Source organism: Typha angustifolia, chromosome 3 (assembly GCF_048772165.1).
Source record: "Typha angustifolia cultivar Huaian chromosome 3, ASM4877216v1, whole genome shotgun sequence".
In the NCBI taxonomy this organism is placed as follows: domain Eukaryota; kingdom Viridiplantae; phylum Streptophyta; class Magnoliopsida; order Poales; family Typhaceae; genus Typha; species Typha angustifolia.
In genome coordinates this window covers 6,903,493-6,930,079 of record NC_133241.1, presented here as the reverse complement: position 1 = coordinate 6,930,079, position 26,587 = coordinate 6,903,493, and the positions used below count along the sequence as shown (strand labels likewise).

The 26,587-nt window shown below is 33.9% G+C and overlaps 4 protein-coding genes across 8 annotated transcripts; 3 read left to right on the top strand and 1 right to left on the bottom strand.

Annotated features, from left to right (window-relative positions):
* Positions 1 to 2,917: 2,917 nt before the first annotated feature.
* Positions 2,918 to 4,208, top strand: LOC140758069 (glucuronoxylan 4-O-methyltransferase 1-like). The gene has a single exon (XM_073094083.1). The coding sequence runs from the start codon at positions 3,121 to 3,123 to the stop codon at positions 4,009 to 4,011; it is 891 nt and encodes a 296-aa protein (XP_072950184.1). The 5' UTR covers positions 2,918 to 3,120; the 3' UTR covers positions 4,012 to 4,208.
* A 2,370-nt stretch (positions 4,209 to 6,578) lies between these two features.
* Positions 6,579 to 8,232, top strand: LOC140758294 (GDSL esterase/lipase At1g33811). Its single transcript, XM_073094394.1, has 5 exons — positions 6,579 to 6,853; positions 6,967 to 7,091; positions 7,176 to 7,424; positions 7,524 to 7,800; positions 7,874 to 8,232. Exons 1-5 carry the CDS (start codon positions 6,613 to 6,615, stop codon positions 8,095 to 8,097), a joined length of 1,116 nt encoding a protein of 371 aa, XP_072950495.1. The 5' UTR covers positions 6,579 to 6,612; the 3' UTR covers positions 8,098 to 8,232.
* A 541-nt stretch (positions 8,233 to 8,773) lies between these two features.
* On the bottom strand, positions 8,774 to 12,192 carry LOC140758336 (monooxygenase 1-like). Of its 2 annotated transcripts, none has more exons than XM_073094452.1 (7): positions 11,953 to 12,192; positions 11,714 to 11,818; positions 11,463 to 11,609; positions 11,317 to 11,367; positions 11,045 to 11,213; positions 10,154 to 10,382; positions 8,774 to 9,358 (listed from the first exon to the last, which is right to left on the bottom strand). In XM_073094452.1, the coding sequence occupies exons 2-7, from the start codon at positions 11,785 to 11,787 to the stop codon at positions 8,823 to 8,825; spliced, it is 1,206 nt and encodes a 401-aa protein (XP_072950553.1). In that variant the 5' UTR covers positions 11,788 to 11,818; positions 11,953 to 12,192; the 3' UTR covers positions 8,774 to 8,822. The 2 variants fall into 2 exon arrangements, with proteins under 2 accessions (XP_072950553.1, XP_072950554.1); XM_073094453.1 differs by having other exon boundaries at positions 12,023 to 12,192.
* Positions 12,193 to 17,056: 4,864 nt separating this feature from the next.
* On the top strand, positions 17,057 to 26,476 carry LOC140758135 (agamous-like MADS-box protein AGL11). 4 transcript variants are annotated; one of them, XM_073094188.1, is made up of 8 exons: positions 17,057 to 17,209; positions 18,043 to 18,249; positions 21,151 to 21,232; positions 25,254 to 25,318; positions 25,453 to 25,552; positions 25,820 to 25,861; positions 25,960 to 26,001; positions 26,090 to 26,476. In XM_073094188.1, exons 2-8 carry the CDS (start codon positions 18,068 to 18,070, stop codon positions 26,282 to 26,284), a joined length of 708 nt encoding a protein of 235 aa, XP_072950289.1. In that variant the 5' UTR covers positions 17,057 to 17,209; positions 18,043 to 18,067; the 3' UTR covers positions 26,285 to 26,476. The 4 variants fall into 4 exon arrangements, with proteins under 4 accessions (XP_072950289.1, XP_072950290.1, XP_072950287.1 ...); XM_073094189.1 differs by having other exon boundaries at positions 18,038 to 18,249; positions 26,176 to 26,476; XM_073094186.1 differs by having other exon boundaries at positions 18,038 to 18,249.
* Positions 26,477 to 26,587: the final 111 nt, after the last annotated feature.

Here is a 26,587-nt window from a genome sequence, read left to right as displayed (position 1 = left end):
TGAAAAAGAGTTATTGTAAGTATTTTAGAAAAAAATTAAGGTCTTGTGCGAGAGAAGCTAAAATTTAAGAGTAATCTTATGACCACAAACACTCTGTAAATACTTTAGAAATAAAAACGATATGGCATCATCTTGTCCATTGATAGTTTTTATTAATCCACTAGAGTAAGATCTTTTTTCCAGAGGTTGAAAGCCCAGGCCGGTCAAGTAACTCAAGGCACCGGTCGAATAATAAATACCTCTATGGTTGAATTTTAATAATAGTAATAATAATAATAACAAAAACGATGAATATTTTCTAACATATTTATTTCCCTTAGAAACAAAGAAAATGGTAATTAATTTTTAGGTTAAATATATCTTACTTTTTGTACTTCGTATTTAAATCATTACTTTATGAATTTTGTTGCTTTTCGAGAATTTTTTGTAGACCCCTTTGCGATAAAAAAAATCTTTGAAAAAATAGCTCAACGCCAAAATGATAAAAAGCTTAACACCTCTTATTTGACTTTTCAACACCGACTTTTGATTGATCCCTAGTATAGTAATAAATATGAGAAAGCCGAAGGGTCGAGTAAGTTAGTAACCTGATGATAGGGTAGTTGGCGACAGAAGCCTTGGTGGGATTCTTGTTGTTTGTGGATCACTCGGATACTAAATTTCCGTATACTTTTAGTTGGACTGTAAATATAAACAATGTCTTTCGAGAGAAAATTTAGGAGGATAAAATAATTTTTGTTCAAACTAGTAAATATTTTTTAATTAAAAACAAGACTTAGATATTGTTAACTTTATACGAAAATCTAACGGTTCTAATTCAGTCAAAAATACATAGGTGAGTAATATAAAATAAAATTTAAGAGAGTAAAATAATTTTAATCCGAATAAAATGTATGTAAACCTTTTGATTCTTTTATCCCCATCTGCCAAACAACCTTTAGGAAAACGAGAATGGTAGTTGATATGTGGCATCACCAATGTTTGTAAGCATTGGTTGCTGTACAAATACTACACTAAAAAGAATAAGGTTGTTGTTTTTATCCATGTCCACGTCCCAGTAGAATAGCTGAAAGAAAGAAGAATAGTTGAAGTTGATATCTTACGCTATCGTCTATAATTTCTTGGCCTTTCTGGTTGTTCCAGTGTCCATGTCTTTCAGTGTCCCCTATTTTGCTCCTAGTTTGATGTTTTGCTTCCAATGTGGCCAAAACCTTAGTTTCTTGTCATTCAAATGTCTTTGGTTTTGATTGGTTTAATTTTGAGCCCTAGAAGGACAGAATATTTGGAAGTAAACTAAATCGACTTAGTATTCTTAATATAAGTTCTTTTCATGTTCTAAATCAGGAGTTTTATGGCTATGCAGTATCTTGAGATCCATTTAAACTAAGTGGAAATCAAAAACATGTATTAATTTATTTTGTTTATGATGATTTCTCATTTAATGTTACTATCTAGAGATAGGTTTAGATGTGCTTAAAGGACAACTATCTTAATTCTTGACATGATGTGAGAACTAACACACTCTACCATTCTCCTCACATATAATTCCCCATTTATTTCACTTTAATCTATGAATAAATAAAATCTAGGAAAATAGATTAAAAAAAACACTATAGTTTTTACTTTTATTATCATTTGCATTTTGTATTTAATGTCTGGAAAATACCTCAAGTTAATTTTATCCTTACAATAGCCAATAGAATAGAGATATTTCATTAATTAAAATACCAAGCATTCTACATTTGACTTAAAAAAAAACTAATTATTCATATAATTTTGAGGCAAAAAAAATATATTCATAAAAAATCTAACATGGTGTTTTTAAGATATTTGAAGCAAAATGTATGATGTTTTGGATTAATGTTTTTATAATCTAAGAAAGATGGGAGTGCAGTAAGCCAGTAATACCAAGGGAGCCAAGATGGCCAAATTATTAAAATCCTCTTAAGTCTTAAATCATAGTAAACAAGTTTCTATTTAATGCCACCAATTGGTCCCCCTTGGATCTGAGAAATAATTCAATGTGTTCCTGGTTCTCAGAAAAACTCAATGTAGTTTCCAAAACAATTCTATGATATAGAAAAGGTAGATTCTATAAAATGACGACTCCTTTTCATTTGGATTCAGTGTATAGTTTCAATAAAACATGAACTAGTAAAATTATTACCTAATAAAAAGTAATCAAGACCCCACCATCACCAACAAGTGGGACAGTTTTGGTGGTTGGTTGGTTGGTTGGTTGGTGATTTTATAATAAGAACTATAATAAGGTTTGATCCTTTCTTAACTCTTCTTTAATGGTCTGTTGAAGGATATCTTAGTAGTTGATTACTTGAATTTTCTATTGAGAGTTTTGGTGTTCTTATCTCTCTTTCAAGAAAATTTATGATTTTGTTGGAACTCCATTAGTTCTCCCTGTTGCTGAATAAATACTCTCCTACTTGCTATCAAGGTTAGTGATTCTCTACTTTGATACTCTTTTAGGGAATAAGAAAACCTTTCTTCTGTTATAAGCTTTTTTATATTAGTATAGCAAGTAATTAAGCAATTATTTATCTCAATATTAACTTCTTTTTTCTTCCATACAATATTTTTACATTTAATATTACTATATTACTCTTAAAACAGTATCACTTTAATCAATTATTATTTCAATCTTTCTCTTTTCTTTTATCTTCTCATTCATCCATTATAACAGACAATTTAGCCATTTGGTAACTTATATTTCAACTTTATATCACATGAAATATAATTATTATACACTATTCTAATTTATGAAAAGAAAACATAAAAAGGACTTATATTAGAATCTTTTTAACTCCTAATTTCTCCCATAAATTTAAAAAATGAACATATTTCACAGAAAGAAAAAGAAAATCATTCATCATGGGTGTCAAACCTTAACTAGGTCACTTGTCCTCATCACTCTCCTCCTTTACTGCATCTTCAAGTATTCTGGAGAACAATCTAATCTCATGCACCAACCCTTTTATTAGGTCATTTGTCTTCATCACTCTCCTCCTTTACTGCATCCTCAAGTATCATAGAGACTATTATCCAACCACCACCTTATTATACCTCTCTCCTTCTATTAAAACTTTAAAACTTTGTTATGCCACAATGCATTCTAGGAAGGCATCTAAATTGTTAGCCATGAAGGCCAAGATGCAGAGCTTCCTCAATCTAAAACTCTTCCTCCTCGGCTTCTTTCTCCTCTTCACAGTCCTCTTCGTACTAAGACCATCGCTGCAACCGTCTTCGTCGCCGCAGGGGAGCCGGCCGGTTAGCTCGAAGGCGTTTGCATCAACACCTGCATGCACGAAGATCCCGCAGTCCCTGGCAAACACCGTGATCCACTACACCACCTCGAACATTACTCCTCAGCAGACCTTCAAGGAGATAGCGGTCACGGCGCGCGTCCTGGAGAAGCGGTCGCCGTGCAACTTCTTGGTCTTCGGCCTGGGCCACGACAGCCTGATGTGGACGGCGCTCAACCACGGGGGCCGCACCATCTTCCTCGAGGAAGACGAGGCGTGGATAAAGTCGATCCGGGAGAAGCAGCCCTCGTTGGAGGCGTACCACGTGAAGTACAGCACGAAGGTGCGCGACGCCGATGACCTCCTGATGCTAGGGCGGCTGCCGGAGTGCATGGCGGTCGGGGACACGAGGTTTTCCACGTGTCAGCTGGCGCTGAAGGAGCTGCCGAGCGTGTTCTACGAGGTCGACTGGGATGTGATCATGGTCGATGCGCCGACCGGGTACTTCCTGGACGCGCCGGGGAGGATGGCGGCGATATACACGGCGGGGATGGCGGCGAGGGGGAGGAGAGAGGGGGAGGTCACCGATGTCTTTGTGCATGATGTGAATAGGGTTGTGGAGGATAAGTTCTCCATGGCATTCTTATGTGAAGGGTATCTAAAGGAACAGGAAGGGAGGTTGAGGCATTTCGCCATTCCAAGCCATAGAGCTGCTAATGAGGAGAAGCCTTTTTGCCCTCTCATGCAAGAATAGGTTTAAATTTTTTTATTTTTTTTTCAATCCTATTACTATTTCATGAGTGGATTATATTTTCATTTTAAGTACTTGGATTGATTGGTGAAAAGCTAGCAATAGTATTTTATTTTATTTTATTTTATTGGAGAATTGAGTGCTTGTCTTATTATGGCATCAATCACTCACTTGTTATCCTTATATATATATATAAATATGTGGTTCATTTAGATAGTATTTTTCTTTTTTATTTAAAAAAAAAAGAGGATAAAAGTGAATGATAGATATCTCTGGAGAGTGGAGATCCATGAAGTGAAAATGTCAAAAATAGAATATCTTAATTTCCATGGCAACACTTAAGTTTCAATGTTTTATTAATGATTACTATTTTTTAAAAATAAATTATGCACTCATAAGTTTATTATAAACTAAATAAAGAGACTAATCTTTTAATGTATAGGTTAGGCAACTCTACTAATCTTCTCATTAAATGAGCTCAAATCATATGCATATAATTTTGAGATTAAAAGGAAAATTATTATATATCAATTTCAATATTTATGGAGAGAATGTAGGTATAGAACCAAATCATTGCATGGTGACCTTATTAGGTCTTGTTAATTGGTTGAGTAAAAGATGCACCAGTAAAGAAGGAACTCAGTACAATAGCATAGGAAAGATAGAGAGGAAGCCACTAATAGAATATAATAATAGTATGCCTTAGTTATGGATGAACTAAGATGGTATTTTGAAATGCTGACTATATTTCTATGGAGGTAATTAATATTTTTCAAATTCCCTGTAATGGTTGATTAATAATTGGCGAATGATATTATGTTTAGTGAAAGAAAAATATTAAACAATTCAGCATTTTAAAAAAAAACTATTTATTTTTACATAAAATATTAAGAAAATTAGCACTTTATTGTATAGGTAAATGTTGAAGTAATTATTATTTTATCTTTTAGATATAACTGTGATAAATTTAGTGTTGTACTGATATGGATGCTGATGTGGCAAAATTCGCACGCTTTTGGTATTAATTTTAGGGTGGGGGTCTAATTCGGGATATGATATTTAGAGGGGGCTAGTTTGGTTAAAAACTCAATTGAAATGGGGTTAAATTGTCACTTTCCCAGTTTTAAAGGATATTTACAAATTACACCCTATATTTTTTGCATATTTTGTGATTTGCCCTGTCTTTTAGGATTTTATAACGCGACCCTCGTTTTTTTCCTATAATGTTTATTTAACACCCTAACGTTACTTTAGCTAACTGATATTAATCATGTTATATAGTTTATGTAACTCTAGTTCAAAAAGTACTATTTTTAAAAGTTTCGGACATAATCTAATTCCCCACAAAATCCTTCTTTCCCAAACTAAACCTTAACCCCATAAAATCTAAATCCTCTTATTTATAACTAAACCATATCTCATAAAATTATATCAAAACCCAAAACCCATAAGAATCTCCCAAAATTCCTATCACATACAAGCTTTTGAAGCTTCTCAACTTCATTTATTTTTCTCTATCTTTCGAGCTCAAACCATTTTTTTTTCCATCTTTCCTTAAATTTTCTTCATATTTCTCTCATCTTTGAGGTTGTAAGCAATAAATTCGGCTTAGTGTTTGCGAAACTATAAGATCTCCATGGCTTGGAATTTGGAAGCTCTAAGATTATCTTGACATTTAGGTGATATTTTCCATAGTTTGAAAAAAAGAGCAATATGTATGGATGTTAAGTTATGAATAAAATTAGAGATAAGTACAGGAGTAATTTAGGAATGTTATAAATTACATAGTGGATCATAACAGAATATTCTCCTTTTAGTATCATTCAGTTTAACTATAGTTAGGTTAAATTAACTCAAGGTGTTAAATGAATATTATAGGAAAAAGGAGGGGTTGCGTTGTAAAATTTTCAAAAACAGAATCATAAAATAAACAAAATGTAGGGTGTAATTAAATGCATATAAGTATTATGATGGGTTCCTTTTGCAAAATAACCACCTACATTTCGAAATTTTTATGAAAAAACTCTTTCTTTTTCTATATTTGAAAATCAAATCCTTTATTTGGATATATTTTCATAAAAACCACCCTCCTAGAAATATAGTCAGAATATATTTCTTTTTTGAAAAAATTACATATAGAACCATGAACTCTTCCCTATTTTTCGTAGTATTTATACCCCAAGTATATAAATAAAAGGGTCTATGTAGTCCAGTTAAGAGCTTATTTACATGGTGGAAAAAAGAGAGGAAAAAATATTTAGAATATTCATTATGACTTGGTATTTGCAAATATAACCTGAAGTAGTAGAGATTTTGCTTCAGGGACCTCATCTATGTGCAACTCTTGCATCTCCAGCACTAAAACAATCCTCACCACTAGCATTTATTGCAACCCACCCCTCCAATTGAGGTGCATGACGCACCTCTCCGATTGGATAAAACCCAGCCTCCTCACGAGCTATCTCCCTTTATCTTCATGATCTCAACCGACCCTCAATCAATTGTAACACACCAAACAACCATCCCTCCAACTCCCGACACTCTATATATCCTTACAAGGTCACAGAAATCTTCTTATCGGTTTGTTCTTGAGCCATTTCAGGGATGGAGGAAGGTAAAAAGGTAATGCTGGTCATTCTAGCCTTGCTAAGAGTTACAATGGCATGGTCAGTTGTCCAGCCCCAGGTGCCCTGCTTCTTCATCTTTGGAGACTCTCTGGTTGACAATGGCAACAACAACAACATCTTAACTCTTGCCAGGGCTAACTACAGGCCTTATGGCATTGACTTCCCTCGAGCTGCACCAGGGAGGTTCACTAATGGCCACACCATGGTCGACATCTTAGGTTCAAGTCCTTTTCAATATGTTAGATTCATATATGACAATGCCATTGTTGCTATGTTTCAAAATGCTCTGTCTTACTTAGCTTAATTTTTGATGTATTGTGTGCTTCGATAGCGCAATTACTAGGTTTCAGAGACTTAATTCCTCCGCATGCGGCAGCGCACGGTGCTGAAGTGTTGAGAGGCCTGAATTTTGCATCAGGAGCTGCTGGACTTAGAGAAGAAACTGGAAACAACTTGGTAAGTTTCAATGATTCAGTCTATAGAACATATTCAGAAGTAGTTTTGTAATTAATTTTCGAGACGTTGTTTATCTGACAACAGGGTCAGCATTACCCTTTCTATGAACAAGTAGAGCACTTTCGCAACACAGTGCAGCTGATGAGGAGAATATTCAGAGGAAACACTACTAGGCTCAGTGATCATCTCAGCAAATGCATCTACTTTGTAGGAATGGGCAGCAATGACTATCTAAACAACTACTTCATGCCAGATATGTACACCACTAGCTATCAATACAGCCCCAGAACTTATGCTATTCTTCTCCTTCAAGATTATTCGCGACAACTTACAGTAAGCATTCAGTATCTCATCAAATTTTTCAGCAAACAGATATAAGTTGAAACATTACAAGATTATAGCTTCTTCTGTTTTCTTTTAATCTGATTTCAGGACATGTATGATTTGGGTGCTCGTAAGGTAGCAATTTCCGGCATTGGACAGATCGGCTGCATACCGTATGAGCTAGCTCGGAACAACAATAGAAGCAACAATAAAAAGACTAAAGGCACCGTTTGCAATGACAAGATCAACAAAGCCATCAACATGTTCAACACTGGCCTTGTTCAGATGGTTAATCGCTTCAACAGCGAGCTTCCTGATGTCAAGTTCATCTATATTAACACCTACGAGAGCTCAAAAGATATCGTTGCAAATGCACCATCTTACGGTATTCATTCCACGATCACCAGCCTAAACTAGATATAGTTCTGAATCTACTAAGATTGATGTGATTGAATCAGGTTTCAGTGTGATCGACAAAGGATGCTGCGGCGTAGGTCGGAACAATGGGCAAATAACATGTCTACCACTCCAAACGCCATGCGAAGATCGATCCAGCTACTTGTTTTGGGATGCATTCCACCCTACAGAGGCTGCAAACATTGTCTATGCCAACAAGGCTTACAATTCAACATCTCAATCTGATGTGTCTCCTATGAACATACAACAGCTTGCAATGGCCTGAGTGAGATCAAATTTGAGATATGAATTTGTTTATCATATTAATTTTGCAGTTTTAATTACAACAATGCTTGTTCTCTCTGCTGTTATAAGCTGTAGCTTTCAGCATCACTGTTTGTTTCTGCACTCATGAACTCTCGTAATAGAAGTCTTTTCTTCCTTGGTTCAAATCTTCTCCTGGAGTGGATACTAAATCAATGAAATTATATGTATGGAAAGTTACATATCGCACCCTGCATTTTTACACATTTACGTTTCTCCATATTTTGGAATTTATTCTCAGAAAAACTTAGATTTTCCAAAAATATACCTCTTTAATCTTGCTAAAGAAGAAGGAACTTGTTTATTATTATTTAGACCATATTTTATCATAATTTATTATTCAACCCTATATTACGAGTTTAATCTTTAAAAACACCCTGGTAAATTTAACCTGACAGCACATGACATAAACAAAAATTCCATTAATTTTAATATTTATTTTTTTCTCTTTTGACTTATTTTACACATACAGTTAAATTAATTAATGTGTATGATTATTTTCAGTTAAAAGAAAACTAGTGTTGGAATATTTTTGATAATTAAACCTACCCACCAGGGTGTATATTATAATAAAAACAAAAGGAAGGGTGTGTTTTCCATGTTTTAAGGAAAGGTAGGCATAAAAATAGGTAATAGTTTAGGGGTCTTAGTGCAATTATCTGAAAGAGAGAAACACAACCCTCGTCCTCACAGTCTCCCACAATCATACTCCGTGTGCTTCAGCATCTCTCCTCGGAAAAATACCATCAAAACCACCAAACCGACCAACTTGTAGACGTTGGAGCCCGAGAAGATCAAATCCATGAGATAAGATTGCAACCCAAGCGACGCGATCCTCCTCCTCCTCTCCCTCACGTACTCCCCCATCCCAAACCCCACCCTCCTCTTGATCTCCTCATCGGACAACACCGTCACCTCGCCGTTCCGCAGCGCCATTGCCAGGTTTCTCGAGAGCACGACGGCGTCCTCCAAAGCGGCGGCTCCTCCTTGCCCGAGGAAGGGCCCCATCACGTGCATCGCGTCGCCCGTGAGGCACGTCGTGCCGCGGTGGAAGGCGTCGGAGAGGAGTAGATCCCAGGGAGATCTGTACCTGATTCTCGCCAGGCTCAGGGAATCCGGCTCGCCGTTCCTGACCATCTCGAGGGTTTCAGGAGGGTGGTTTCGTAATTTCGTAGTTGCTAATTCCTTGATCATCTGAGGGTTCCTTGTTGAGGTTTCCATATCTGGAAATTTATGAAAAAGACCCTTTATTTTGCCTTTATTAATATTAACACCTGGATATTTATCATCCAGCCCGATGCATAATAAACTTGATACCCTTAAATAATATTAAATAATAATTTTATATTAAAATAAGAATAAATGGAGAACTAGATTCTAAAGTAAGTAAAAGATATATTATGTAATTTTAAGTTAAAAAATAATATAGTATTTTTTACAAAATTTAATAAATTACACTCTATATTTTACTTATTTTATAATTACACCTCATTTTTAATGATTTGGTGGTCGGACTTTTTATTTCTTTTTCTAAATTAAGTTAGAAGTACTAGCAAAAAACTATTCCTTTATAATATACATAATTATTTTTAAATATCTAAATTATTCTTATCATCTTTAATGGAGGTAGAGAAAATAGAATGAATGATAGCAATATTTTAATAAAATGATAGTTGGTTTTTAGTTAAATAATGTAATGACGTTAAATAAAAATTATAAGAAAAAAAGAAACTCTAGAGATACAAAATAATTATAAAATATATAAAATATAAGGTATGATTTAAAAAATTTAGAGTATGAATAACAACAAAAGCACACAAATATAAATAAGAAATTTAACAAGGGTATACACGCAGAAAAGAAAAACTCTAATAATATTTTAACTTTGTCCACCTAAATTGCCCTTTGTTTTCATTTCAATGCATGAAAAATATTTTCAACTGGATGTTAAAAAGGAGTGGTATATAATAATCCTAAAACGTAGGCTCTGATCTGAAAAAAAAAGTTTATTTTTTTACCGGTGCTTGTAGGAAGCCAATCGAGGAACCAGTGGATGAGTTGGTGATCGATTGGGATCATTCCCAAGAGCATCTTGGCATCAAATTGGCGAACGAAAGAGTCGCCAAATTGGTGGCCTTCGGAGAACTTTGTGATGCCTCGGATGACCAGATTTGGGAGCGTCTTTGGCTCCGCTAACCCCAAACACTTGGCAACCACCGAGTTCCAGCCATCGCAGCCAATTAGAACCTGCAGATATGAACATATTTTTATTTTAGGAAACTTGTATGTAACACTCAACTCCAACCCCAATAATATTGTGGAGAAATTGTTTGATGGTTGGTGGTTTGGTAGCTCGGCTCGATTCAGTTAATGGCTCAGCAATGCGGTTAGCTTGGAAGAACAGCTTGGCAATGCAACGGCTTGGAGCAAGTCTCGGTGGCGTTTAGTTCGAAACAATTGTTCGGCGATGCATATGACTTAAAGTTTAGACTAGACAGTTAAAAACTCGGTGGGGCCTAAAGTGTCTCTGTAATTATGATTCACATCCTATATGTTTATTATTTGTAAGTTGAAATGTATAATTTAAAAAATATATGTAGAAAATACTATACTATTAGTTAAACTTAACTAAAACTCTGAGTAAGATTAAGTTAGCCATATAAAAAATGTATAAAAATATCCCTAATCAAGTTATACTAAGAGAATTTAAAATATTTATATTTAACAGAATATTCTTATCCACAAAATTTTCTGCACTCATTCGCTAAATTATAGGATTCGATTTATAATATTATCAAAATGCAGGGTGTTATATACAAATATCTCTTCTTTGTCTCAATTGCTCTACTTTTGTTAAATAGATATGTAAAGAGGAAAAGGAGGGTTGAAATCGAAAATTTCCTATCCACCTTAGCTTTGATAATTTCACCCTCTCGGGTATAAAGAGTAGGGAAGAGTGTGAGAGGATCTGGCTCAATCCGCACCACTTGGCAGCCGACACGAATACATTCGGCAGGCAAGCTCGAAGCCAAGGCATCAATTAGATCACTTCTCCGTAAGCATCGTAGTCCTTCTTTCCTATAATTCAAAATAACTTCTAATTATTAACTATTATTATAGTTTACACCCTCTCTTTTCGTTATTTTTAACTTTAAGGTGTAGAAATAGAGGTACTAACTACCTGCATGGTGTCACTCTGGAGACATCTTTGTGAATCCACACATCTCGAATACTGCATGGATACAAACCAAAACAGAGGAGACCACTCTGATTAGTGTTCTTTGCTACTTCTCATGCATCAGCATAGAGTGCAGGAAATAAACTCACTCCATCAAAGCCAGAGACTTCTCTCGCAGCCGCCGACCGACGCCAAGCTCGTCGAGAGCACGCCAACCATTGATGAGCATACCAATTGCAGCTCCACTAGACCTCAGTGTTTCATGCCTCTCAAGAACTATGGATTTTATCCCCTTCCTGCATTGAAAAAGAAAATTGATGACATAATGTCAGACAAGAACTTTGGTTCAATCTTAGTAAGCTACAGCAGTTGCAATGTCTTGTGTTTTTTTGGTTTAAACCTTTGCAGAGCTAATGCAGTGGCAAGTCCACTTATTCCTCCACCAACTATAACTATGTCATGAATCTCCTCCATCTTATTTGGCAAATTTCAGTAGCTTTTGTGCCTACATTGTTAGTATGAGATGAGGAAAATTACAACGTAAAATAACACAAAAATCAGAATGATCTAAGAAGTATATTCTCAAGGAAGAAGGCAATATCATACATCAAATCAAACAGAGCAAGCCTACATACTTACAGTATGTGATCATATGATAACAAAGAGCTAGCTCCTTAAAATTAAGATCAGAAGCAGAGACTATGCATACCAGAAATAACCTACGTGACCTGACCAAATAAAAAAGTAGATGATTTAAGAAGAAGACTGAAGATGTATTCTGATTTGCTAGAATAGCAAGATTGTGAAGCAAATGAGAAGATGTGTTATATATATAGATAGAGAGAGAGGAGAGAGAGAGAGGATAAGAAGAACACAAAATATTAGACCAAAAAAAGTGTGTCTATATTCAAGTGGGAGGCTTCATTTCCCAAGGAAGACAAGTTCATCAACTCTAGTCTGAACTCTGAAGCCGAAATCAAGTAAAAATTAAAATTGGTATATAGTAACATACAAGCCTGCAAGCAAGCAAAGCACAATTAATATATTCTTCAAGTTATTCTTGTTAAAAGTGTCTAAAATTTTGCTTTTCATGAGTTGCCGTGCTTGAAAACTCTATTACCAACTATGGATCTTGGTCATTTGGATTCCTTACACTGTTTGCTCTTCTATTTAATTCACTCCTATTCTTGTAATGCTCTGAGTGCTAGTGGCTTTCCTTGATTGTTCTTTTGATGTTGTGGACAAGAGAAGAACACTCCTATCCTTTTTGTTTGCTTTGATCACCTTCAAGACAGTGGGGAACAATTGTAGCCCACAAAAAATCTTTTGTAGCACTTTATTTCTTCCAACCTTCCTTTTGTCCAGAGAAAGAAGCAGATTAAATGTGATAGCATGCAGCACTGTATAACATCTGTAGATTAGTGAATCTTTTCAAGATCTTGTCTTGCTATTTCTGGATAATTATTCTAGTGTGGTTGTTGTGGTATGTGAAAGTGAATCTAGTTATGGTGTTGTTCTTCTTATCCTTGTGGTTTGGTGAACAAATTGGCTAAGTAGACATGAGACACCACAAGCTCTCCTGCAGTGAGTGCTTTTACCTGCAACTGAATTGCTGACACAGATTGCAACTATTTGTGCATCTATTCTTGTTCCATTTAGGTGTAGAAACTTCTTCCACATGCTCAAATAACTTTTTTTTTCCTTAATTTTTCTGCAGGTTGGGGTAAGTTTCAATTCAAGCAAACATATCATTTTGATTTTGATCCTTGTTCAATTTGAAGCCATACTTGAAATTAAATTCATGGAAGCTTGCAAAGAAGCTGCAGCATAGAGTTTCTCAAATTTCAACTCACAAGAAATTGTTTAAGGAAACATTCTCTCATTTGAGGAGGGATGTTCAGCTAAAGATGAACTGTAAATGAGATGGATGGCTACATTCAACCTTGCATCTCCTCTTACCAATATATATAACATTCATTCAAATTAATGCCAATACATCACTTTAATCCACTGTAGTTTTTTATATTCTTCCAGTCTCATCAAAGAAAAAGAGAAAGAATAATAAAAGGAGGAGAAAAATATCTATCTACTTTTGCCATTAGCATGCAAAGATCACTTAGTAAGGTAGATGGATGTTTACATTGACACCATCATAGAAGTTTCACTAGGATGGAATGTTCCACCTCTGCCATTAATGACCACAGAGCAAGAAGGTAAGTCCAGTAGCATTCAAGCAGCATAATACCATGGCATGTGCAATAAATGAGTAGGGATGGGGTCTTTGAACTGCCTACCTTAATTGCATGGATTAGAGATATCTTGCATAAGTTAAGGTGTACTCATGGTGACTTATATCCAATGGCATGGCCTGTGTTTAGTAATAGGCTCCCCTTCATATGCACTCAAGTGGAAGGAAAGACATTGCTAGAATTAAATTCATGGAAGTTGGAAGTGGTCCCAAGTTTTAGATCATGGTAGATGGAGAGATGAAGGAATTTGTAAAACAAAAACACCTTATATTTTCCTTCATTTTTACTAACACTTTACTATATTGATATTTATCATTCGAATCTCCGCTATAAAAATATTCTAACATTAATTCATTTAATGGATAGTTATCGATAAAGCATCTATGTAAGTTAACCTGCAGTATGGTTGTCTTTTTAATAGACAATTTTATTAAGAGCTATTTTATGAAGTAAATATATGATGAATTTTTTTCTTCTAAATTCTCAAAATTAAAATTCTTGAGCATTAACTATGAAGAAATTCTACAAGAAAAGGTGGTATCTTAACATGAATTCTTTTTTGTTGCATGAACATTTGTAGCTCAAACATGACACTGGTGCTTTCATAATTCATGGAGTATGGTGGGTCATTCTATTGTGTACAGTTTAATCCCCACATATTTAATGATATTATTATTGTTGGGCATGACTTTGATGAACTCAATTAAATTTTGGGGGCAGACTGTTGAGGACTGAGTCCCATTTTGGGTTATGAACAGAACTAGTAAAGCTATCACTAGCAATTCTTGAGCAAATTTGAAAACATTCTTTATTAGAATACTGAGGAAGATAGGGCTCTGAACATTATGCATGTTTGCAAGTAATAACCCCAAATTATGGTTATCTTCTACCATTTTTCTTTTATCACATGAGATAGGATAGTTACTCTCAAATTCAGGATTAATATATTGCATTTTTCTTTATAGATCATGAGTCTGTGAGTTAATCATAAGTTATATAAAAGTGTTAGCTCATCCTAATAGATAGATTGAATAACTAGGGCAAACTTTCAAAATACGGACCGCAATGAGGCTAAACAATGCACATATAGTGGTAGGGTTATCAATATATCTCAGTGTTTACGAACAACTCATTTTCGACTCAAAATTTTGTTCGGCATTAACTCATTTGTTTAAAAAATGAGTACACAACTTGATCATGTTTGACCTAATATAACTCAAAATAAATAAATATATGTATGGATATTATCAAAGACCAATAAACTCTTGTGTCCACACTCTTGTATAGCGCTCCAGTAAAACATCTATGAATTATCAACCATAACATTTCTGCATAGAATCAACACCGTTTATAAAATCTCTATTATGGATTAGTAAAACTTGATCACTAGACTATATAATCCATCTCAATGCATGACATTTCGATTTTAAAAAATGATAAGATTTCGTAATAAATGACTAATAGAAGCTAATAGTATGTGGTAGATATGATAATTGGGTCGTGTCATGTTATAATGTTGTAAACATGAATACGATCCATTTATTAAACAAGATTTTTTATAACTTTTATATTAATCAATCAACAAACGAGTCAATTAATTTATAAATAAAATTTTGTGCTATAAATGAGTTATCATATCATAAGCAAATTAACGGGTCGGATCATAAACAAGTTAAATTAATTAAGGTAATTATAAACACAAGTGTGATAAGTTAACCAATTTATTCAAATCCGATTAAATTAAATTCAAACTTATTTAAAATAAAACAAGCATGCAATTCTAATAGAAAATCCCTGGAATTATTGACGTCAAGTGATGTGATACCGAGCCAATCCAAACCGTCCGATCTCTTTAACTCCGGCTTCTAATCTCGGCGATAAATTGACTCGCACGTCCTCCCATAACTGCCATCATCTTACCCGTTTTAACCGAATTCGGTCCCCCGCTCAGATTCCGTGGTCTAGCCAAAACTTGTCCAACGATCGGACGGCTCTGATTCACCCACAGGCCACACCTGATGATTACCCCAGTTAAGCTTGACGTTTCCTTCGGGACACTGGAACGCACCATACCCCTCCTGAGTCCAGCCTGTCCTATGGAGCGAGAAATAGAACTATCAATATAAAGTTAGGAACTTCACTTAAATTGCCACCGAAAATTTCTTAAATATCATAAATGCCATTGAATTCACTATTCTTTTTTTTTTAATTGTTATTATTAATAAAAATATTCCTAGCTTATTATTGTTAGAGTTAATAAATATATATAAATAACTTAAATAACTCTCCCGTTTTTAAGTTTAGAATGTAAGATATTTATCAATAATTTTTTGTCTCACATAAAATAAGATATATTTCAGCTTATTCGGTATAATATTAAATAGCTTATAAACTATTTTTAATGATTTATGTAAGGGAAAATACTATTTTTTGGATATAAATTGTGTTTTTTTTATTATGATTAGTTAATATTCTTTAATATCACAATGATTTCGATGGTAATTATAATATTTTAAAAAATTTAGGGATTTTTTGTGTTTACCTATCCAAAGTTGATATTATAATATTCCTCAAAACATATATTATTTTTCACATAAACCCTCTGGTTTACATTTTAACAAATGTAAAGTTTGATCTCATTTATTTAATAGACAAAAATATTAAAATTAACTTAACTAGGAGCAAATAAGGATAATTTTATCTTTTTATATTTAAATTTAACTGTTAGTTAACTTTAAATAGTATTTATGTAAAAGATAAGAGCTTTAAGGAATATATATATATATATATATCAGTTGTTGAGAATTGTACATATAAATAAGGGATGTTTAAAGGATATACATGCAAAAATTAATCCTATTGTTTAACTAACATCTTTGATCTCTTTTATGTATTATTGCTTCACCTTAATTAGCCTTTACTATGTATACTTCTATCCTTACAACATAACTAAATTATTATTCAACACATTCTTACTTACTAGTAGCATTACTCTCCTCGCCCGCACTTCTTTGTCTATATTGTTTCCTAAGTGGCACTCTCATAAATATTAAAGGATAGCAATATATAATTGTATTTAGTTTTAGCTTTTGTATATTAACATATGTTGATAGATTATATGCTTGGATTATATTTGCATGCTTGCCCCCCCTTCAATTTATTAAAGTTTTTTGTTTATTTAGTTGTAAATAAATACATAAATATAGATTCAAACAAAGTGGTTATTTGTATAACAAGTAGATTCTCCAAATTAATCTAAACCGAAATCTAGAAATGAAGACAGATAGATAGATAGATAGATATGCAAATCTATGTCTAAATCTAGCACAGTTTATACACAGTAGAAGCACCAAATGTGTAAATGCCTCCTTGGGAAAGATTGGGTTTAGGTTTAGCTTTTCCGAGGATGCGAGGGACAAGATAACATCAAGCCACATTAAAAAGGGTACAGCGTCTGGTCCACAATTCTCCAGCGGCCATGCAGTAGCTTTTCCTTTCTCACCTCTCTCTCTCTCTCTCTCTCTCTCTCTCTCTCTCTCTCTCTCTCTCTCTGAGCAAAGGAATGAAGCTTTTGGAAGTCTAAGATCAAGAAAAGAAAGATAAGACTCGGGTTTGGAAGAGGAGGGGTTTTAGGGAATTGATTAGAGGTTGTGATATATATACTTGTTCATTATGCTCTCTTTTTTATTTTTATTTTGATGATTCTGGTGGTCTTCTTGAATTGGGATTTGAGTTAGTCTTCGTCTTCATGCTTTACTTTTTCGTCTCTTGGGTTGGTTTAGGAATTGTGAGGGTCTCTTGGAAGTCTTTGTTGCTTTCTTTATGTCGGTTTCCTACCAATACCTTGTCTTTATTTTTTATTTTAATTTTGTTTTGAAGTTTTTATTCCTCCTAGGCAAATTTCGGTGTTGAAGTTTCTTGTTTACTAAGTAAGTTGGAGTAAAATATTCCGAGCAATAAGAACAAGCATGAGTATTAAGTCAATTTAAGTCTAATTCCCCAGTGTTTCCAATCTAATTGTTTGCCCTACCTTTCATCTTTCTGATCACTCTCTCTCCACTTGCTTATATAGATGCTTGTTGCAACGATTTCATTTAGTTAGAAGCCAAGTCTTCCAGTCTCCTTTTCTTTGTTAACCATCAAAGGTTTTGAGTATTTGTGGTTTGTTTTCATTAAAATAACTTTGTTGCTAGACGGATCTTCTATCATAATGATATGCATGGCATGGATTTCAGCTGATGATTTACACAGAATGAGTTGATATCACTATAATTCATGGATTTCTTATAAGCGGTTTCTTTTCTTTAAGATCTATCCAAATGGGCTAGTTCTCTTGATTATTTTTTTTCCTTTTTTTTTTTTGCTTGAATCGAATGAGGTAATTGTTCCATGAAATGTAAGTATCTTACATCGATCAAATGTTTCTGGATCAATCATATACATATGTCTATAAGCAAAGTTGTTATTTTTATCAGCTCAGTTCATAGAGGAAGAAGGGAAAGATCATGGGAAGGGGTAAGATTGAGATCAAGAGAATTGAGAACACTACGAACCGCCAAGTCACCTTCTGCAAGCGGAGGAATGGGCTGCTGAAAAAGGCATACGAACTCTCCGTTCTCTGCGATGCAGAGGTCGCCCTCATCGTCTTCTCGAGCCGCGGACGCCTTTACGAGTACTCCAATAACAGGTATGGCTTCGCTGTGTTCTTCAACCAAGTATCCACCCTAATTAATGTGTGATTTATGTCGAGGAAATACAATCTCATGAGTAATGAAAAAAAAATAAGAACGAAACGATCAGTCCTCTTTAAGTTGTTCGTGGTGTTCTTGATCTTGAAGTTGTCTACTAGTACCCTAAGGAGTGGACTCTCGATTTGAGAAATCTTATCGTAAGATCTTAGCCAGCCAGTTGATATTCTTGAATAGCTTTGCAAACTTGCTTGTGGTTTCACCTTCATGTCTTTTGGGAAAAAGAGAAAGAGAACGGATGCTACAAGTAAAGCTTGAGTGGCATGGCCACCTTTTTGTTTCCTGATGCCATTCTGACAATGGATTAGCTTATATATATATATATATATATATATATATATATATATTATTGTTTGGCTTTCTCTTGTGATCTTTATAGAGATAATTGAGTTTTTTTTTTCCTGATCATCTAGAGATTTTCAAATTCTTGTTAGGATGGAAACAAAGTCTTGGTTTCACATGCAGAAAAATCTAGTAGGGATAGAAGCTTATCTATGATGATTTTATATTTTGGGTCTTCTCTTCCTCCTTCCTTCCTCCCTCTTTGACATACCTCCATTTGTGTTAATGCTTAGGTCATTCTCTCTCTCTCTCTCTCTCTCTCTCTCTCTCTCTCTCTCTCTCTCTCTCTCTTGCATAGTTCTGTTGGGTTTCAGTGATTCCATCCATTTACTACATACCTGTTTTTAGTAGTTAGATCTCAGACATATCTCAAGAACCAAAATCTTGAAAGTAATTTTCCTTTTTTCCTTTTTATTAGTGTCTGGATATATAACAAGAAGGTGTTTATTTGCTACTTGGATAAATACCTCATGATCAGAAAGGCTACCATTCCCAGCTATAAGCCTTTCAAACCACATGCAAGATAAAAATTTCAAGTCCTTCACCTTTGACTCTTCTGAGTCACTCTTACCTTTTTGTTTTAATCTTTCAAGTCATCGTAACTTGGGGACATTTCCCTTCCTATATGCCAGTAGGGAAACCGTGACCTCCCCCTGCTATCTTTCTCTTCTAGTGCTATATCCCTTTCATATCTCCCTCTCTATTATCTCTCTCGTTGCACGTACTGTCGTTTAACTCCTATCTTTCTCTTCGGATATGTGTAATGGGTGGTGATGATTGCATTGACGTAAGGGACCTTTTTGAAATCACGAAACCTTAACATATGATAAGAGAAGGAGAGACTTCATTTCTGTGTAAGAATATAGAGAAAATTATTTGTTTAACATTAAGGTTAGATATTTAAGAATTTTGGAACTGTTTAAGCTTTACGTATGTTATTTTCTTGTTTTTGTTTTCTCCAATCTTGTATAGTTTTTAGTTTCTTTGACATGCTAATTTGTAGGTATATCATGTCAAGTAGGCAAAAACCAACCACACTGAATAAGTTATAATAATCTTAAACATCAAATAGATTTTAATCACAATGGTTTTTCATTTTATTGCTATTTTCTTTATCTTGATGGATGGTTGATCTTCCACTAGATAATAAAATTTAAGGTTGTAAGGTGACTAAAACTGAATTCATTTTGCTACCTGGGGTAGATTGGAGTGGAAGAGATATTAAAAAGATTGCTAAATTGTTAGAGTACTGATTTTTTGGGTTTGTGAATTGAATTCAATTTGGGATTAAGCTGTATAAGAATTAAGTGCACTATTTCTTAACACATTTAGGGGTTTCTTTTTTTGTTTTTATGTATTTTAAATTGTTATGTCTATAGTCTAAATGAGAAACTAACATGAACAAAAGACAAATGTAGAGTAGGTCAAGATGCTGCATCTGACCGTTGTTTAACACCCGGAAAGGCTATGCTATGGCATCTATAAAACATAAACTTATTTCTCATAATGCATTTACTATATATATATACATGCTATTTCTTTGAATGCATGGAAACCAAACGATCTCTAAATGTATATAAAAATCTAAAATTTTGTAAAAAAATTACTCAATCTGAGAAAAAAAACATTTCTCTATAATATTTAGAAATCATTAAACTGAAAAATAGCTTATATAAAAATATAAATTAGAAGTTTCAGAATGAATTAGACATATAAACAATATGAGTTAGACTGCTCTCTAGTGAGGCACCATTGTTTTCTGTGCCTTTCTATGCATCATGGGAATGAAACATCAACTCTACAACATCTACTTTTTCTTTTGTTCTTTTCCTTTCTTTCCGTTCCTTTTTCTTTTCCTTTCTTTTCCTAAAACTATAGTCATGTAATGAGGATTAGAGGGTTTCAGCAGACCCCCCCACTATATATTTATATATATATTGGAGGTGTACGTTAAAGCCTTATAAGATGCGCATGGAGAGAGGCTCTCCTTTTGTAGAAATGATATATTGCGTAGCTACCTCTTCATGTTACCAATTACCCTGCATAGTTTATGATTTATCCTAGACGTGATCCCCATGAGTGTTAGGTGGTTGATGTCTAGATTGATATGAGATGATAGAAGAGAAGCAATATCATATCACATCACTGCTGGAATCCTGGAGAAAAAGGAGCACACATCGCTTTTGCTCAGAAAGAAGCGGAAAGAAAGATCGTTGTGTCATTTGATTGGTTATTAGGTTATGAGTAGCCTTTTTTTCTAGGTGCTAGGTAGCATGGGTTCTGTATCATTCTGCTGATGTTTGATATGTTTTTTAATCTTCTAGCTTATTGCTAGCTTTGAGTTTAACTAAAATACCATTCTACTCTCTTTTTCTTCTATCTTCTAACACTTGAACTTAAATTTTTACATCAAATCAAGGATATTTGAGTCAGTTTTCACTCTTATTTATAATATTATATTGTTCTTACTGTCCATGTATCTGATTTGGATTTTTCAGCATAAAATCAACAATTGATAGGTACAAGAAGGTGTGTGCTGACAGTTCAAACTCAGGTCCTTTGATTGAAGTCAATTCTCAGGTAAGCAATTCTAAGCCTGACATTCTTTTCCCAGCTATCTCAACTTCTTTCTTAGATCTAGAAATCTTTCAGTGTCATAAGACACAAAGTTCAGCCTGACAGTATACTATACAAACTTTGCCCTTCCATCTTCTTTCTTCTTGTGCTTCTTTCATATGGAACATGAACAAAATGTTATCATGATGCCTTGATGTATGTAGCAGCTTCCAACAATATTAAGTATTGATTTTGTCTTTCATTGGGAATGAATCAATCCGAGGGCTTTCCCATGTAGTTTAAGTCGAAGTTTAAACCTATTATCTTGCACATCAAACTTAAACATCAAACTTAAAGCACTCATCATCCCTATGGTCCTAATCAACTTGTGACTATTAAATTTTTCATCCAAAAATAACGGTATTTCTTTGGCGTCAATAATTTCCGCTATGAATAAATTTATAAAATAACCAAACTATCTATACTATCTGCAATCAGATTATAATTTTGTAGCGGTAATTAAGTTTTTTTTTGTAGCGGTAGTTTCTCAATGACATAAGAGATTAAGTGCTTAAAATTGAAGTAGATAAAGATAAAATTGGCCAAAATATATAAGGGTAAATTATAATTTTCTTAAAAAAATAATTAAGTAGGATTGATTATAGAAAAATTTGCTAAAAAAAAAGCCCCTACATTATTAGTTATCATTTTTCTTTTCTAAAAAATTCCCATCTTTTATCAAAAATATTTTAAAAGCCCATGAGTTAATATTAACTCCCATTAGCCTAAGAAAACCAAAATATGCTCTTTCATTTAAAAAAATATTTTTAAAATTCTAGGGTTACTGTCCTCGTCTTATTTAAAACTCTTGAAACATAATAAGATGACGAGAATAACTTTAAATTTTTTTAAAATATAAATTTAAATAGAACAGAGTATTCTTATTGTGTTGGCTAATGTGAGTTGAAATTAACTAGGGTCTTTTTTTTTAATATTTTTCGCATAAAATAGGATTTTTATAAAAGAATGATAAGGTAGGGTCCAAAATAGAAAAAGCCCATTAGGTAGGTGCCCTTTTGCAAATTTCCCTTGATTATAGAACTCGCTCCCTAATGGCTGATTGCACTTTATTGATCGAAAAGAAGACAACTCTGTGAGAAAAGGGACAAATTATTAGGGATTTTCTTTATGGTTATTTATGAAAATTTATAGATTATTCTACATCGATAGTTTTTATATTTTATATTTTAAATAATGAAGAAAGAGGAGTTAGAGCGATGACTTTTTGACATAAGATCTATACTTAGTTTGCAATTAATATTACTGTAGAACGAAGTATCAACTCTGTGGGCAAAAAAGAAACAAGAGTGAAAAAGTGCCCCGACAGATTCACGAGAGCAGAGAATCTCAAATCAGCTTATAGGTTCCGTCAAGCCAACAGTTCAAGACAAGGCCTCATAAATCTCTAAAGTAAGAAGATTGAAAGATCATCAACATAAATTGAAACATAAAAGAAGGAACTGCAACCTTGTGGCAGAGTTAAAACAAATAAAACAAAACACAAACATCTCACAAAACATCAAATGCCTTAGGATAAGCGAGGGAGAGGATGACGACACAATAGCAACCACCTAGGGACACTCCAAAAAATAATGAGGCGAGATGGCAATAATACAACAAAACAAAGATGGGCCTCTTATCTGGTACCATGATAATTTACCAATAACTCTAAAAGCTTATATATATATATATAATCTAACAAAGTATGCCACAATGACATGAAAAATTGGAAATAGCTTAATATCTCAAATATAGCATTCTACATTTAAAAAAGAAAATCTCAACAAACAATAACAAAGATTTGCTAGAGAGATTTGAAAATGTGGAATTTCCTCCCTCCAAATGGAGCATTGAATATGCGAGCATCTTTGTTAGTGGATTAATATTTGGATTGAAAAACTTTGACATACATGGATCGATAGAAGGGATCGACAAGAAATGAAGGCTTGCTTTTATAAGCCTTTAATAAAACTTTGCTTTCAATGATTTGGCTTTGATTTACAAATACTAGAAGGCTTGCGTTTATAAGCTCTCTAACAATTAAATACTACCCAAATTAACTTGACAATTATTCTATTTTAAAGAAACAAGGGTTAAATACAACTTACCTCACTATACTTATGTTCAAAATTATTTTATCCTCCTATATTATAAAAAGTCTCAAATCAATTCGTATATTTATGACTAAAATGAGACCGTTAGTTTATCCATCAAAATTAATAGAGCAGGACCGAAAAATTTAAAAAATTAAATGAAGGTCTTAATTGTCTCCATTATTAAAAAAAATTTATGTACAAAATGCCCTTCTCCTTTTATATAAGTATTTCTTTCTCTTCAAAAAATACCCACATGTTTTATTTTTTTATTTTTTAGATTGTGCTAACTATATAATAAATTTTATTAAACCTAAATTTTTTATAAAATTTAATAGTTATATTACATCTAGGAACAAGACAAGTATAGGTTAAAAAATAATCAGATAAAAAACTATTTATTTTGCCTAATGACTATGAGGAGGGATATTTTGGTCATTTGGACGAGCTCCTTTTAACTTTGACAAAAAAAACTAATTGTTTTTACTTTAATTGTAAGTTAGAGACTGATTTAAGACTTTTTGAAGTATAGGAGGTAAGGTGATTTTAAGCATAAATACAGTGAGTTAAAATATATTAACTTAAGAAACTATTATGTTGCTCTTACATGCTTATATTTCTCATGCACTTAATAAACAAGTTAGAGAAGTTTCTCTTTGACATGAGAACTAAAGTGCATTAATTTTTAACACTCCCCTTTAATGCATTTTTCTTCACAACTCCACCAATGAGTTCTCAAACAGTGAAGAAATTTTCTTTTGGCAAGTGCTTTGTTGAAGATATTGGCCATTTGTTTTCTAGTCCTGCAATATTCTAACTTTCAACTGCTTCTCTGATAAAGTGTTATTTTATAGCTGTATGCTTGGTTCAATCATGATTCACCAATTCTTCCCCATAGCAATGGAAGACTTATTGTCACAATATAATACCATTCTCCCTTGCTTTTCACCAATGTCTTCAAGTATCCTTTTTAACCATATAGTTTGTGATGCTACTTTTGCTGTTGCTACATATTCAGCTTCTGTTGATGAAAGTGCCACAATATTTTGCTTCTTAGACACTCGCGAACATATGCCAAATCCCAGAGTAAAGACATAATCGGAAGTGCTCTTCATGTTCATGTCATCAAGACATCCAGCCTGATAAGTGTATTTGTGGACCCAACTAATTTTGGTCTTCTTCTGCCTTGGATCTTGCATGTCCAGTAAGGTCTTGTTTGATTTGTTTAGTCTTGACTTTTTAGAGAGTGAACTTGGTTAGATATAAAAAAGATAAAAAAGATGTTTGACTCTAATAATCCCTGGATGAGGTACAATGTCTTTGCATCCTTCTTCTATTTGTGTTAAAGTATATCCTTCTCCGCATTTGAGTTGGCTCTCATCTTCAAGCTTTGTGTAGCCTGCTTCCACTCTACTTTATAGACTTTGGAGTAGTAAAATTCTCAACTCGATCTTCTAAAAATCATAATTTTCTCCTTCAAATATTGGAAGAGTAGATTGTGTGACACCATGGTTACCGCTTATAACGGGAGCCATATTTCCTTTACTTTTTCTTCAGAAATGAAGAACGTCTGCTTTCAAATTTAGTCTCTCATGTCACTTTGTTGATATTTGGATTAGAATACTTAGATATATGTGGATCAGTAGAAGGGATAGACAAGAGGCTATTACATTGCTCTTACATGCTGTTTCTCATGCACCTAATAAATATTAGAGAAGTTTCTCTTGATATGAGAACTAAAGTGCATTAATTTGTAAGAGGACATCATTATGTTTCTATTTCTCTCAACTATGCCGTTTAGTTTCTTTCCTTTCATACTCTACGTCTTAGGATTGAAACGTTCATCTGATCATCTGTTGTTTCCTTCTCCTTTTCTTATGTCTCTATTGAAGCAATACTATCAGCAAGAAGCCACAAAACTGCGCCATCAGATCCAAATTTTGCAGAATGCTAATCGGTGAGCGATTGTCACGTAATGCATTAGATCCATTTCTATAATTGATCTATTTGTAGCTGGATAAAATGCTAATACCACAATTGCAGTGTAACACATTATGATCACAATTTCTACCTTACTATATTGGTTTTCAGCCACTTGATGGGTGATGCTCTGAGTTCTCTGACTGTAAAGGAGCTCAAACAGCTTGAAAACCGGCTCGAAAGAGGCATCACAAGGATCAGATCCAAGAAGGTAAGCATCATTATCTGTGTCAATATTCAGCTTTGGCACTAGTTTACAAGCTTGAAGTGAGAAAGAGTTTGTTCTTTAAACTACTCCTAAGTATAAGAAGTTTCCTCAAAACATAGAAAAGAAGAACAAGCCAAGGAATAAAACATTTTTGGGTTGTGAGTGAGCTCACTTGAAGTCTAAGCTAAAATATGAGTTGTGTTGTAGTTCATTATCTTTCAGATTGATCTATCTCTAGCTAACTATTTCTTGTTACTTTGATTCTGTCAGCATGAGTTGCTGTTTGCTGAAATTGAATACATGCAGAGAAGGGTAAAGCTGTGCATTCATGATCTAAGTTCCCCTTCTTTTTAAGATGATATTTGCTTCTTTTTACCCCTTCCATTTTGACTTTCCATGTCTGATCATAGGAAGTGGAGCTTCAAAATGACAATATGTATCTCAGAGCTAAGGTAATAATTAATCTGAATCCTTCTATAGTTGGAAGAACATATCTTCTGATGTCAAAAAAATTCTCTTCTGAATTTTTCATGCATTCAGATTGCGGAGAATGAGCGAGTGCAGCAACTAAGTATAACACAATCTGCCACAGCTGAGTTTGATACTCTTCCAACATTTGATTCCAGGAACTACTACCATGTCAATATGTTGGAGGCCACACCGCACTATTCGCATCGTCAAGATCAGACGACACTGCATCTAGGTTTCGAGACGAAAGCTGATTCAGTTGCATAAGAAGTGAGTGGATATTCAGCTAAGAGCTTTGCAGTCTAGTAAGCGAGTACTGTCACACACTTTTATTGATCTGATTTTGTATTCCTCCTGCAAACTTGGGAATGTTGTTGTTGTTGTTGTCTAGTAACTATTTACAAGGAACCAAATTTGATCTTGGTGTGCTTAGTAATAGTTTTGTGGCAAAGGCAAGAATTAGTAATTGTGATGCATAATATGAGGGAGATGTCTCATCTTTTCTGAAAGAAATCTATAATTGACTTGGGCCTTTTGGAGTAATGTGGTTGAGTCATATGTGTGTGAATT